The sequence below is a fragment of the Hypanus sabinus genome (genome assembly GCF_030144855.1).
Source record: "Hypanus sabinus isolate sHypSab1 chromosome 1 unlocalized genomic scaffold, sHypSab1.hap1 SUPER_1_unloc_11, whole genome shotgun sequence".
Taxonomy (NCBI): Eukaryota; Metazoa; Chordata; class Chondrichthyes; order Myliobatiformes; family Dasyatidae; genus Hypanus; species Hypanus sabinus.
This window is the reverse complement of record NW_026778905.1, coordinates 141,046-155,292: the sequence shown is the minus strand read 5'-3', so window position 1 is coordinate 155,292 and position 14,247 is coordinate 141,046. Positions and strand designations below refer to the sequence as shown.

Sequence of the window (14,247 nt, the reverse complement as noted above, 5' to 3'; positions counted from 1 at the left end):
CCTGCCTCCACTCACTCCGTGATCTCTTGCTCCGCAGACGTCCCGACAGGCCCCGCTCACTTTTTAACACTGATTTATGATCTTTTATTGTTTTGAAACTGTTGCACTGTTAACCATCTGTTTGCCTTTAGACGCCCCACAGGATTTCTCAATCACTTCTACCAACAGTGTGAACAATTCCTGGGTGAATATGAAGGAAGGGATTCCTACATCGATCCTCTGCTCCGTCCAGAGTTTCCCAGTGTCTAATCTAACGTGGAGACATCTCGGTGTCACACTGAACACAACAAGTTCCAACAATGAACTGTGGCTGGTGTTTCCACAAGTGACACCCCAGCAGGCCGGAGACTATCAGTGTGTGGCAAAGAATAAACACGGGACAGCGGAGAGGGCAGTGACCCTCACTGTGGAATGTGAGTGTGTGGACATCGTCCAACAGTTCTCTCTAAATCTATTTATCTATTTATTGAGATACATGCTTCCAGGCCTTCGAGCCACACCACCCCACAATCCCCTAGCTTAATCCTAGCCTAATCATGGGACCATTTACACCAGCTCCACACATGTGTGATCACACAAGGAAATGTGATGCATACCCACATGTGATTACTACTGCAGAAGCACACAGATATACAACACGTGCAAGTACACACTCTATTTATAGATGTGCCTCCAAGATGTGGACGTGTTATTAGACACAGATTTATGCTGACACGTTTCCCCTCACCTCTCTCTTTGTTCTCAGTTTCATTCACTCCCCCTGCATTAACCATTTCCCCATCGACCCTCAAATATTGCACACACACCATTCCATCCCCTCCTCCAGCACACTCCCTTACTCCCCTCTCTCTCACTCCTCCCTCCAGCTCATTCCCTCAGTGAAGCCACAGCTATACAAGGCACAGAAACACGTGATGACATACACATCAACATGTGACCATACATGATACACAACTTGTCCCAAACACGCATGTGCGGGAGAGACATATATATTAGTTTGTTTATTATCATGGCCCATCACGGGGTATCAATGCCGTGAAAACGAGCTTCTCACAGAAACTGCAGAGTTTCAATACAGACACGGTGAACATGAATTAACATAATCTCAAATTAACATACATTTAATCAACAAAATAAATAAAACAATGTGGGTGGGTTCAAGAACCTGTGACCGTGGAAATAAGTTGTTGTCAGACCACGTATAGATGTTAAAAAGGCACAGAAACATGGATTTACATTTCAATGTAAGTGTGCCCTGACGTGGTTCAAACATACATGTTCGTAGACATGAACACACAAACACAGTCCCACACTCTTACCTGGAGAGAGAGAATTGTATACATACACACGCACACACACACACACACCTTGGTCCTTACCGTGGGACAGGTTGATCCCACCTGCGTTGCCTGCTCTCGCTCTGTCTGATCTTCTGGGTTCAGTTCAGATGTTCATGGAATATCAAGTGCCACAAACACCAGACACGGGACCCTGGTGAGTTGCTCTGCCCTCTCTAGAGACCTTCAGCACTTCCCCATGTAACCCATCACTCCCCACTTTACCTAACACAGGGGTGAGCAAGGCTGACCAACAGGAAGAATGAACTGACACTGATATCCCACAGACCCAACCTCCCTCACACCACCCACATCTCCGGTGTCCCACATCTACTCCGAAATGGCCGAGGTTATGATGAGCCATTGTTTGAAGCTTCAGACAGAATGAAGAAGTTGTGAGGATTAGGAAAGATCCTCCTGGTTGTCCATAGGCCCAGCATCACAGTTCATGGGTCCTTTTAATTTGCCAGTTCTTAAATTAAAATATCTTAAGTTGGTGTTGTTGTGAATAGAGAATAAGGTTGCCAAAAGATTAGGTGGGACACAGATCAGATGCAGATTGGGGCAAAGAAGTGGCAGATGGAGATTAATTGCAGCACGTGTGCAGTGTTTCAGTTTGGAAGATCAGGTGTAAAGTGACAGGAACAGTTAATGGCAGGACCCTTAACAAGGTCTATGATCAGAAGAATTTGGAGATGTGTGTTCATAGCTCCCAACAGTTTGATAGGGTGAGAAAGAAGGTGTAAGGCATGTTTTCCTTTATGAGTTCCAGAGCTATGAAGTTACGTTAGAGCTGAAGTAAGTTTTGGTTAGACCCCATGTGAAGTATTGCATTCAGTTCTGTTCACCGCATTATAGGAACGGTGTAGAGGCTTTGGAGAGGATGAAGAAGAGGATGCTGTCTGGATGACAGAGCAGGTGAGATAAGGAAAGGTTGGACATACAAATTGTTTTCTCCAGAGACTGGGTAGAGATATCAGGGCAAAAATAGACGGTCGGTATCTTTTACCTGGGGTTGTAATGTTCAGTATTGGAGGCCATGCATCAAAGGTGAGAAGACGTAAATGAAAAGAAGATTCACAGGACAAGTTTCCTTTCTATACAACGAGCTGAGGGAGCCTGCAATGTTCTGTCAGGAGTGGTGGTGAAGTTAGAGGTGTTTCAAAGGCACGAAGATGGGCATATGAAAGTGCAGGGAATGGAGGGAAATGGAGATGTTGTAGACAGAATAGGTTAGCTTAGTTAGGGATTTTGTTTCTAGAATAATGAGCTCACCATAACATCATGAGCCGCAGGGGCTGTTCCTGAGCTATACTTCTCCACATTCTGTGTACATTGGAATACATTGCAAAGGTGGAATGGAATTGATTGTAGAAATCATTCAGGTGGTCGACACGTGGAATCTTGTTGTACACCATGTGTTCTCATAATTAACTCTTTATTTGTCTGTATTAGATGCCCCACAGAATCTCTCAATCACTTCTACCAACAACGTGAACAATTCCTGGGTGAATATGAAGGAAGGGATTCCTACATCGATCCTCTGCTCCGTCCAGAGTTTCCCAGTGTCTAATCTAAAATGGAGACATCTCGGTGTCACACTGAACACAACAAGTTCCAGCAATGAACTGTGGCTGGAGTTTCCTCAGGTGACCCCCCAGCAGGCTGGAGTCTATCAGTGTGTGGCGGAGAATGAACACGGTACAGCGGAGAGGGCCATCACCCTCACTGTGGAGTGTAAGTGGATGCATTGCTACTTCTCTAAGTACAAATGCAAAGTCAGTGGACTATTTATCATTCGATACACAATACACACTCAGTGGCCACTTTATTAAGTACCTGTACACCTCCTCGTTAATGCAAATATCAAATCAGTGAATCATGTGTCAGCAATTCAATGCATAAAAACATGTAGACCTGGTTAAGAGATTCTGTTGTTGTTCAGAACAAATATTGGAATGGCGAACGAATATGACTAAAGGAGAATAAGTACTCCTGTTTGAGTACTGTTTGGGGGCGAGGGGACAGCCTACCTGGGGGAAGCAGCAATGGCTGTGTCTCTGGCACAGAACCTGGCCCTGTGTCTCAGAAAGGTAGGAAATGGAAGAGGAAGGGAATAGTGATAGGGGACTCTATAGTTAGGGTGTCAGACAGGCGATTCTATGGATGCAGGAAAGAAACTCAGATGGTAGTTTACCTCCCAGATGCCAGGGTCCAGGATGTTTCAGATCACGTCCAAGGTATCCTGCAGTGGGAGGGAGAACAGTCAGAGGTTGTTGTACATATTGGTACCAATGACATAGGTAGAAAAGGGGAAGAGATCCTGAAAAAAGGCTACAGGGAGTTAGGAAGGAAGTTGAGAAACAGGACTGCAAAGGTAGTAGTCTCGGGATTATTGCCTGTGCCACACAACAGTGAGAATAGGAATAGGATGAGGTGGAGGATAAATATGTGGCTGAGGGATTGGAGCAGAGGGCAGCGATTCTGATTTCTGAATCATTGGGGCCATTTTTGGGGCAGGTGTGACCTGTACAAAAAAAGACGGGTTGCACTTGAACCCCAGGGGTCCAATACCCTGGTGGGGAGGTTTGCTAAGGCTACTGGTGAGAGTTTAAACTGGAATTGTTGGGGGTTGGGTAGCAAACTGAAGAGACTGGGGAAGAGGAGGATAGCTCACAAATAGAGAAAGCTTGTAGACAGTGCGAGAGGGAGGATAGGCAGGTGATAGAGAAGGGACGTGCTCTGACCGAAGGCTTGAGGTGTGTCTATTTTAATGCAAGGAGTGTTGTGAACAAAGTGCATGAGCTTAGACCGTCGAGACACGATGTCGTGGCCATTACAGAGACTTGGATGGCTCAGGAACAGAATTGGTTACTTCAAGTGCCTGGTTTTAGATGTTTCAGAAAGGACAGGAAGAGAAGCAAGAGAGGTGGGGAGTGGCACTGTTGATCAGAGTTAGTGTCACAGCTGCAGAAAAGGTGGACACCATGGAGGGAGTGTCTACGGAGTCTCTGTGGGTGGAGGTTAGGAACAGGAAGGGGTCAATAACTTTACTGGGTGTTTTTTATAGACCACAAAATAGTAACAGGGATATTGAGGAGCAGATAGGGAAAGAGATCCTGGAAAGGTGTAACAATAACAGAGTTGCCATGATGGGAGATTTTTATTTCCCAAATGTTGATTGGCATCTGTCTAGAGCGAAGAGTTTAGATGGAGTGGATTTTGTTAGATGTGTTCAGGAGGGTTTCTTGACACAGCATGTAGATAAGTGTACAAGAGGAGAGGCTGTACTTGATTTGTTATTGGGAAATGAACCTGGTCAGGTGTCAGATCTCTCAGTGGGAGAGCATTTTGGAGATAGTGATCACAATTCTATCTCCTTTACAATAACATTGGAGAGAGATAGGAATAGACAAGTCAGCAAAGCGTTTAATTGGAGTAAGGGGAATTATGAGGCTATCAGGCCTCATAGAAAATTGGTGGCTTAAATTGGAAACAGATGTTCTCAAGGAAAGGTACAGAAGAAATGTGGCAAATATTCCGGGGATATTTGTGTAGAGTTCTGTATAGGTACATTTCAATGAGACAGGGAAGTAATGGTAGGGTACAGGAACTGTGGTATAAAAAGGCTGTAATAAATCTGGTCAAGAAGAAAAGTAAAGCTTACAAAAGGTTCACAGAGCTTGGTAATGTTAGAGATCTAGAAGATTATAAGGCTACTAGGAAGGAGCTTAAGAAGGAAATTAGGAGAGCCAGAAGGGGCCTTGAGAAGGCCTTGGTGGGTGGGATTAAGGAAAACCCCAAGGCATTCTACAAGTATGTGAAGAGCAAGAGGATAAGATGTGAAAGAATAGGACCTGTCAAGTGTGAAAGTGTGTATGGAACCAGAGGAAATACCAGAGATACTTAATGGATACTTTACTTCAGTATTCACTATGGAAAAGGATCTTAGTGATTGTAGTGATGACTTTCAGCTGACTGAAAAGCTTGAGCATGTAGATATTAAGAAATGACATGGATGAGAATGTGGAGGGATGGTTTAGTAAATTTGCTGTTAACACAAAGGTTGGGAATGTTGTGGATCGTGTGGAGGGCTGTCAGAGTTTACAGCGGGATTGATTGTATGCAGAACTGGGCTGAGAAGTGGCAGATGGAGTTCAACCCAGATAAGTGTGGTGGTTCATTTTGGCAGGTCAAATGTAATGGCAGAAGACAGTATTAATGGTAAGAGTCTTGGCAGTGTGGAGGATCAGAGGGATCTTGGGGTCCGAGTCCATAGGACACTCAAAGCAGCTGTTGACTCTGTGGTTAAGAAGGCGTATGGTGTATTGGCCTTCGTCAATTGTGGAATTGAATTTAAGAGCCAAGAGGTAATGTTGCAGCTATATAGGACCCTGGTCAGACCCCACTTAGAGTACTGTGCTCAATTCTGGTCGCCTCACTACAGGAAGAACGTGGAAGCCATAGAAAGGGTGCAGAGGAGATTTACAAGGAAGTTGCCTGGATTGGGGAGCATGCCTTACGAGAATAGTTTGAGTGAACTCAGCCTTTTCTCCTTGGAGTGAAGGAGGATGAGAGGTGCCCTAATCGAGGTGTACAAGATGATACCAGGCATTGATTGTGAGGATAGTCAGAGGCTTTTTCCCAGGGCTGAAATGGTTGCCACAAGATGACACAGATTTAAGTTGCTGGGGAGTTGGTACAGAGGAGATGTCAGGGGTAAGTTTTTTAGTCAGAGAGTGGTAAGTGTGTGGAATGGGCTGCCGGCAACGGTGGTGGAGGAGGATATGATAGGGTCTTTTAAGAGGCTTTTAGATAGGTACATGGAGCTTAGAAAAATAGAGGGCTATAGGTAAGCCAAGTAATTTCTAAGGTAGGGACGTGTTCGGCTCAACCTTGTGGGCTGAAGGATCTGTGTTGTGCTGTAGCTTTTCTATGTTTTTATGTTTTAAAGTGACTTTAACCATGGAATTATTGTTGGTGCTGGGCAAGGTGGTTTGAGTACGAAATTCAAAGTAAGATTTATTATCAGAGTAGATACATGTCACCACATACAACCCTGAGATTCCTTCTCTGCAGGCAGACTTAAGAAATCTGTAGAGCAGTAACTGTAAATTGTAAAGATCAGGAACTGTTAACTGTAAACAAACCGTGCAAATGCAGATATAAATCAATCTTCATAAATAACGAGCATGAAATAGCGATATACAGAGTACTTAAATGGATATAACTATCCACTTCTGTTCAAGAGCCTGATGTTTGCAGAAAGTGCTGATTGTGTGGAGTTTACACGCACAATAGTCTTTAGAGTTTACAGAGGATGGTGTGAAAAACAAACACAATAAAACCCAGTGAGTGGCAGTTTTGTGGGCAAAAGCAGTTTGTTAATGGGAAAGGTCAGAGGAGAAAAGCCAGACTGGTTCTATGTGACAGGAAGGCGACAGTAACTCAATCAATCACACGTTACAGCAGTGATATGCAGAAGAGCATCTCTGAATGTGGAGGAGGGGGATCCAACGCATCAAAATGGAGACAGCCTCAGTTTACAGAGAATGGAAAGAGGTGTCCCACAGAGGAGAGCTGATGCTGCAGAATAACACTGGACCATTACAATATATCAGTGCTACCAACATCTCCTGCCTGTTTCTTCCCAGATAAGCCTGAGATTTCTCGGGACTCAGGATGCACTCGGACCCCCGAGGTCATCACATGTGTGTGTGCGGCCAGATCAAACCCACCCGGAGAGCTCACCTGGCACCTCCCCCTCGCCAACCTCAGCGGGAACCAGACGCACGGTCGTTTCCAGACGTGGCAGGTGGCAGACGGGCAGCTGGTGACTGGCTCGCTGACGATGGGTGTGGGCGAGGGAGAGGGGGATGTGACCGCCCTCTGTACTGTCCGAAACCAACATGGAGAGGTCATGTTCGCGGTGTCCCTGTGGATGAAAGGTGAGGATATCTCTGAGGAATATTCTCCATTCAACAGAGTGCAGCCTTACCCTCAGCAATTCCCTCTGTCCTCCACTGGATCTCCATCTGAGCAAAGTCTGCCGTGCTCTCAGCTGGATGGGGAAGATCACATGGTCAGAGGGAGTTCATCCCAGTGTCCCTGTGGCAATAATGGTCTCTGTCGCATTGCTGGTTGGGGGATCTTGCTGTGTACAGACTGGCTGCCCTGATACCCTTGGGACCAGATGACAACCATTCACCAAGCTGAGGAACACATTGAGATGGTGAAATGTGCCGGTGAGATGGGAATCGCACCCTCCACTCTCCTTCAGGACCCCACTGCCTTGATCCAAGGATTTAGCCATTTCCCTCAATGTGCTGAGGACAAAGCCCAAGTAAAATTGGGAAGGAACACATGGATCTCTCTCTCCCACAAAATGTTGGCGATGGAAAGCCGAATGTCCTGGACATTACTTTAGAATCAGAATCAGAATCAGGTCCAATATCACCGGCACACGCTGTCAAATACGTTGTTCTGCAGCAAGACTACATGGCAATATACAATACAATATCTATAAATTACAATAAGAAGTATATATATACAGTGCCTGTAAAATGTATTCACCCGTCTTGGAAGTTTTCATATTTTATTGTTTTACAATATTGAATCACAGTGGATTTAATTTCACTTTTTTGACATTGATCAACAAAAAAGGCTCTTTCGTGTCAAAGTGAAAATGGATCTCTACAAAGTGATCTAAATTAATTACAAATATTAAACACAAAATAATTGATTGCATAAGTATTCACCCTCTTCAAGTCAGTATTTAGTAGATGCACCTTTGGCAGCAATAACAGCCTTGAGTCTGTGTGGAAAGGTTTCTTTCAGCTTTACACAACTGGACACAGCAATTCTTTGCTATTCTACTTTACAAAACATCTCAAGCTCTGTCAGATTTCTTGGGATGGTGACTGAACATCCCTTTTCTAGTCCAGCCAAAATCTCTCAAGTGGCTTGAGGTCTGGACTCTGACTTGGAAACTCCCGGAAATTACATTTGTTATTTTTAAGCCATTGTGTAGCTTTGGCTTTATGCTTGGGGTCATTGTCTTGCTGGAAAACAAATTTTCTTCCAAGTGTTAGTTCACCTCCCGCTTCCCTTTCTTCCATGGTCTATTTCAGAGTTCCCCTTCTCCAGCCCTTTATCTTTTTCACCAATCAAATTCACAGCTCTCTCCCACCTCTTCTTCCTCTGCGGGTTTCACCTTCCACACACCTCAGTATTTGCTCTCCCACAATGGGCCATTCCTTCAGTTCTGCCCCAAAAATAGCCCCACAACCGATGCAGACCTCCCTCAGATATGTTGATGCCCACCTTGCTGTGAAGATGGATTGAACTAATTAGTGGTTGAGGGATAATTGTTAACTCCATCTGTGTTGGGGCAAACATCCAACATCCTGCTTTACAAACACATTCTGTGGGGTATCTGAGATGACTTGGTGGAATCGAGCCTTTCACAATCCTTTCTCACCCCATCAAAGTTCCTGTAGCCATCAGTGACCATCACAGTAATCACGTCCTGTTTGCCACCCAGTACCTGAGGAATGAGTACTGACGACAGCGTGCCTGAGATTGATATCGATAATTCTCTTTGTTCTTTGTGTCTCAGCTGAGGGAGAGTCATGCAAGATTCCAATCATCTCATTGGCTGTGAGAGGAGTTCTCGTTCTTCTTGCATCAGTGGCTGTGATTTGGTTAGTTAAATCCTACTGGAAAACTGACAAGTGAGTATTGGGAAACCTCCCAAAAGTTTCTGAAACCTCCTTCGGAACATGTAATTCTCCTTTTCTCTGTAACGCCCTCTGGTCCCAACACACCTCTCCCATCTCTGTTATCTCCTCCAGCCCCTGCACTCCTCCCCGTCTAAGTCATCCCCTCCACAGCTACACCCCCTCACCTGGACCCCAGCATCTCTCATTGCACCATGTCCCAGTTAAATGTTGTCCTCAAATCTGTCCCTAGTCCAACAGACAATGCAGAACGGCCTGGCCAAAGGATTTGTATGAAATGGTCTCCTACAGCAGTAGGAAATGAGATGAAAGAACCAGTGTAAACTCCACAATAATCCAGGTAAGAACTGTCTCCTTGAAAACAGACAGCTGCTCCTGATGTTCAGTATTCCCTCAGCACTGACGGTGTGGCACTCCCTCTGTGCTGCCCCCTGAACAGTGCGGCCCCTCTGATAGAGCAGTGCACCGTCAGTCCTGCCCTGGCCAATCTAAATACATTTCCTGCACAAGGGTACGGGTGCGTGTGAATCCAGAAAGCCGGCTCTGAGCGAGGGAAGCAAACACCCCACTGAGCCCCACATCGACCACACACAATTCAACCCCAGACCTGAATCAATAACCAACGGCCTCAGGTGCAGAGGGAATACTCTATGTGGCAGTGGTCTGGCCTGCTGGGCTCAGTGTGCTCCCACCAGTGATGGTGTCCCTTCACTCAATGCCGGACTGAGCGATGAGAGGGGAGTCCAAGTGAGGAGAGAAAGGGGGAGTGATTCAAGGAGGAGGGATTTGGGGTCTAAAGGTGACTGTCATCATGTGGTGGGGAGAGGATAGTGATCCAAGTGGGGAGGGGATGTCAGAGGAGGGAAGAGTTGTCAGAGTGGGTATGGAGTGTCGGAATATGATGGGAGAGGGAAAGAGAGGTAGGAATGTAAGAATGGGGAGAAAGGAATAGGGGTCTGAGTGGTGGGGGAAGAAGGGGTTAAAAGTAGAGAGGGAGGTGTGAAGAGAGAGTGAAGGGTCTGTGCATAGGGAGTGGTGTGTTGTTGGAGTGGGGAAGGAGAGGGAGAAAGTAACACAGTAGGAAGTAGAGAGGGGGGATCGGGGAGTGGAGAGGGTGTGAGGGGAAGTGAGGAGAGTGTAGTGGTGCAAAGAATCCTTTGTACCCTGAGAGGTGATCGTATGTCTCCCATTTCACAGTGCGGCCCTCTCCGTGATGTCAGAACAACAATCAGAAATGTCAGAACTCAGCCTCAGCAAGTCCAAGGAACTGACTGTGAACTTCAGGAAGGGGAAGTCGGGAGAACACACTCCAGTCCTCATCCTGGGGTCAGCAGTGGAAAGGCTGAGCAGCTTCAAGTTCCTGGGCATCAACATCTCAGAGGATCTGTTCTGGATCCAACACATTGAATCAATCACGAAGGAGGCACGCCACTGGCTGTATTTCATTAGGAGTTTGAGGATGTTACTCTGTGCAGGTACCCAGTCTCCGACCTGCTCCTGTATCTGAAGGTTTATGCGGATGGTCCCCTTGAGTTTCTGGACTCTGGGGATCCCCAGGATGTTGATGGTGGGGGGACAGCATCAGGATTGTCATTGAATGTGGGGCCATCGCTGAGGTAAGGGGTAGCAGGTCAGACTCTCTCTGGTTGTAGGTGGTCATTTCCTGGCATCACGTTGGACAAATGCCACTTGTCACCTGACAGTTTTGGGGAACACTCGGGTGCCATCCCTGTCCCGAATGGGGTTGAATATCTAGGATGCTTGGAGCTCAACTCATCTCTCTATAGACTGATGGGGTGAGTTCTAATCCACCTTCAGATTCTCCTGAATGGGCCTTTTGTACAAAGAACAGATCTCCGAATGTTCCTCGCCATGGCCATTCACTTTATTGTCTGCTTGCACTGCACTTTCTCAGCAGCTGTAGCATTTATTCTGCATTCTGTAATTGTTTTTTCTTTAATACTACCTTGATGTTCTGATGTATGGAATGATCTGAATGGCTGGCATGTAAACAAAGTTTTTCACTGTATCCTTGTACAATAATAAACCAGATACCAATTACAATCACAGGGCCATTGTGAAATTAGTAACCAGAACTTCTGTGCTCTCCTTCATATCACTGACATAAACTGTAAAAAATAACATTTATTATTCACTCAGAGGAAGTGAGCTTCATAGGCTGAAATGGCATTTATTCCCCATCCCTGGGAGGAGGTGACTTTGTGGTTGTGGTGACGAGAGTAGTGAATGCCACTTCACCCTGGGAGTTTGGTCCTTTGTCTGTGTTTGGATCCCAGCTGTGGTGACTTTAGTGGAACAGCTTCTGTGATCAGATTGTTGCCCGGCAACTGGCCGGGTTAGACATGTCCTGTTCAGTGTGGATAGGATCTACTCAGTCAGTTTGTTGGATAGTTGCCAGTGACGTAGCTGCCCTGGAACAGTCTGGCTAAGGAGGTGGCAGGCTCTGGGTCACAGGGCATCAGCACCACTGCCAGAATGTCATCAGGAACCATGGTCCTTCCTGTACCCAGTGTCATCTCTTGTTGATATTGTGGAGTCAACTAAACTGGCAGAAGATGGGTGTCCATCGTGCTGGGGACCACTGCAGGGGGTGAAGTAGATCACCTGCTGGGACGGGTGTCCATCGTGCTGGGGACCACTGCAGGGGGGTGAAGTAGATCACCTGCTGGGACGGGTGTCCATCGTGCTGGGGACCACTGCAGGGGGGTGAAGTAGATCACCTGCTGGGACAGGTGTCCATCGTGCTGGGGACCACTGCAGGGGGGTGAAGTAGATCACCTGCTGGGACGGGTGTCCATCGTGCTGGGGACCACTGCAGGGGGTGAAGTAGATCACCTGCTGGGACGGGTGTCCATCGTGCTGGGGACCACTGCAGGGGGTGAAGTAGATCACCTGCTGGGACGGGTGTCCATTGTGCTGGGGACCACCGCAGGGGGGTGAAGTAGATCACCTGCTGGGACGGGTGTCCATTGTGCTGGGGACCACTGCAGGGGGGTGAAGTAGATCACCTGCTGGGATGGGTGTCCATTGTGCTGGGGACCACCGCAGGGGGGTGAAGTAGATCACCTGCTGGGACGGGTGTCCATCGTGCTGGGGACCACTGCAGGGGGTGAAGTAGATCACCTGCTGGGACAGGTGTCCATTGTGCTGGGGACCACTGCAGGGGGGTGAAGTAGATCACCTGCTGGGACAGGTGTCCATCGTGCTGGGGACCACTGCAGGGGGGTGAAGTAGATCACCTGCTGGGACAGGTGTCCATCGTGCTGGGGACCACTGCAGGGGGGTGAAGTAGATCACCTGCTGGGACAGGTGTCCATCATGCTGGGGACCACTGCAGGGGGGTGAAGTAGATCACCTGCTGGGACGGGTGTCCATCGTGCTGGGGACCACCGCAGGGGGGTGAAGTAGATCACCTGCTGGGACGGGTGTCCATCGTGCTGGGGACCACCGCAGGGGGGTGAAGTAGATCACCTGCTGGGACAGGTGTCCATCGTGCTGGGGACCACTGCAGGAAGACAAGGTGGATCACTTGCTCAGACATTCTGGCTGAAGGTTGCGGTAAATGCTTTAGCTTTTGCTTTGGCTCTGATGTGAAAATCTGAGGCAGCACACTGCCCTTTGTGGCACACCATTCATCACATCCTCCTCACCAGATTGGTTAGTCCTCTCCTTTCTCCCCATCAGCCAGCCCCCCCCCCCCCCTTATCTCCTGCACCTCTTTATCTCCTGCGATAATTGTTGATGCCTCATGGCAGGAAATCATAGCTTTGTTGGGATCATTTGTGGTAAAATTTGAGACAGGGTAGCTGTCGAACTCTACCCAGATGTAATAACACTGAGCAAAGTGATGTGGAAATGAACGGATGCTCAAAATCCACTCCCTTGGAAGTGATCAACCTGCAACTCACTCACTTTTCCTCATCTATTCACCCTCACCTACTCCCCTTGGACGGGACTGGACAGGGTGCACCAGGCAAGACAAGGTGCCCCTGAGCAACCTCAGACATTACCCATATGCCTTGTGACATTTCTGGTCACACAAGAGTGTCTGTCCATCAATAAGCAATTGCAAACTCTCAGCAAGAGGCAACATCTCTCAATGCTGTGATTAATCACACACCAATGGGCACGTTTACATGGAGTGCTGCCAAAAGAAACCAACATTCATCATCAAAGACCCCTCACCATCCAGCTTTGACTTTGACATTAAAGAATCACACAGTTCCCAAAACCACATAAATTGGACCTGCTGTGGCTGAGAGAGAAAATGCACAGTCGTTGGACTGAAGCATGTGTTCTGCTCCACTGAGCACATTCCAACAGAAGTTGTCCCAGGTGGGAGTGTGGACAGGCAGCGTGACATGTTGACATTAGAAACACGGACATGGAGTGAATTGTCAAGGAGACGTAGGAAATCCAATAGAAGCAAACAGTTGTGATGTAAAACTGATAGACCTTTAATCCCACTCTTAATAAATGTAACATTAGACAAATCCTCCGAGGAACATGCACTCAGTGATTACTTTATTAGGGACATCCAATCATCTGACAGCAACTTCATGCTTAAAAGCATCCAGACATGGTCAAGAGGTTCATACCAAACATCAGAGTGGTGAAGAAATGTGATCTAAGTGACTGACTGTGGAATAACTGTTGGTGCCAGACAGGGTGGTTTGAGTATCTCAGACCCTGCTGATCTCCTGGGATTTTCATGTACAACAGTCTCTAGAGTTTACAGCGAGTGGTGTGAAAACAAACAAACAGAAAATAAAAACTGGTGAGCTGCAATTTTGTGGGGAAATGCCTTGTTAATGAGAGACTCAGAGAAGAATGGGCAGACTGATTCAGCTGACAGGAAGGCGACAGTAGCTCAAATACCCACAAGTTACAACAGTGGTGTGCAGAACAACATCTCTGAGAGGACAATAGGCCGAACCTTGAAGTGGGTGAACTACAGGAAAACCACATAACCCATAATATCAGGACAAGACCATCTCTTTTCCACTATGCAATGGATGTGACTGATTATTGACCACATCGTCACTTCCCTCCCCTAACCCCATGCCCACCGATTCCATTACTATCCAAACTATCCAACAAATCAGTACTATCACTGAACACAGGCAGTGTCTGAGCCTGTGTTCACCCCA

At 47.0% G+C, this 14,247-nt stretch overlaps 1 protein-coding gene across 1 annotated transcript in view; it reads left to right on the top strand.

The window, feature by feature from the left end:
* Positions 1-11,074, top strand: part of LOC132385377 (myelin-associated glycoprotein-like) — a 32,971-nt gene extending 21,897 nt beyond the window's left edge. Inside the window, exons 4-8 of the mRNA XM_059957412.1 lie at positions 132-413; positions 2,793-3,074; positions 6,992-7,285; positions 8,956-9,070; positions 10,274-11,074. Of these exons, the coding sequence (XP_059813395.1) occupies positions 132-413; positions 2,793-3,074; positions 6,992-7,285; positions 8,956-9,070; positions 10,274-10,583 (1,283 nt within the window). The 3' untranslated portion in view covers positions 10,584-11,074. The remainder of the gene's footprint in view (positions 1-131; positions 414-2,792; positions 3,075-6,991; positions 7,286-8,955; positions 9,071-10,273) is intronic.
* Positions 11,075-14,247: the final 3,173 nt, after the last annotated feature.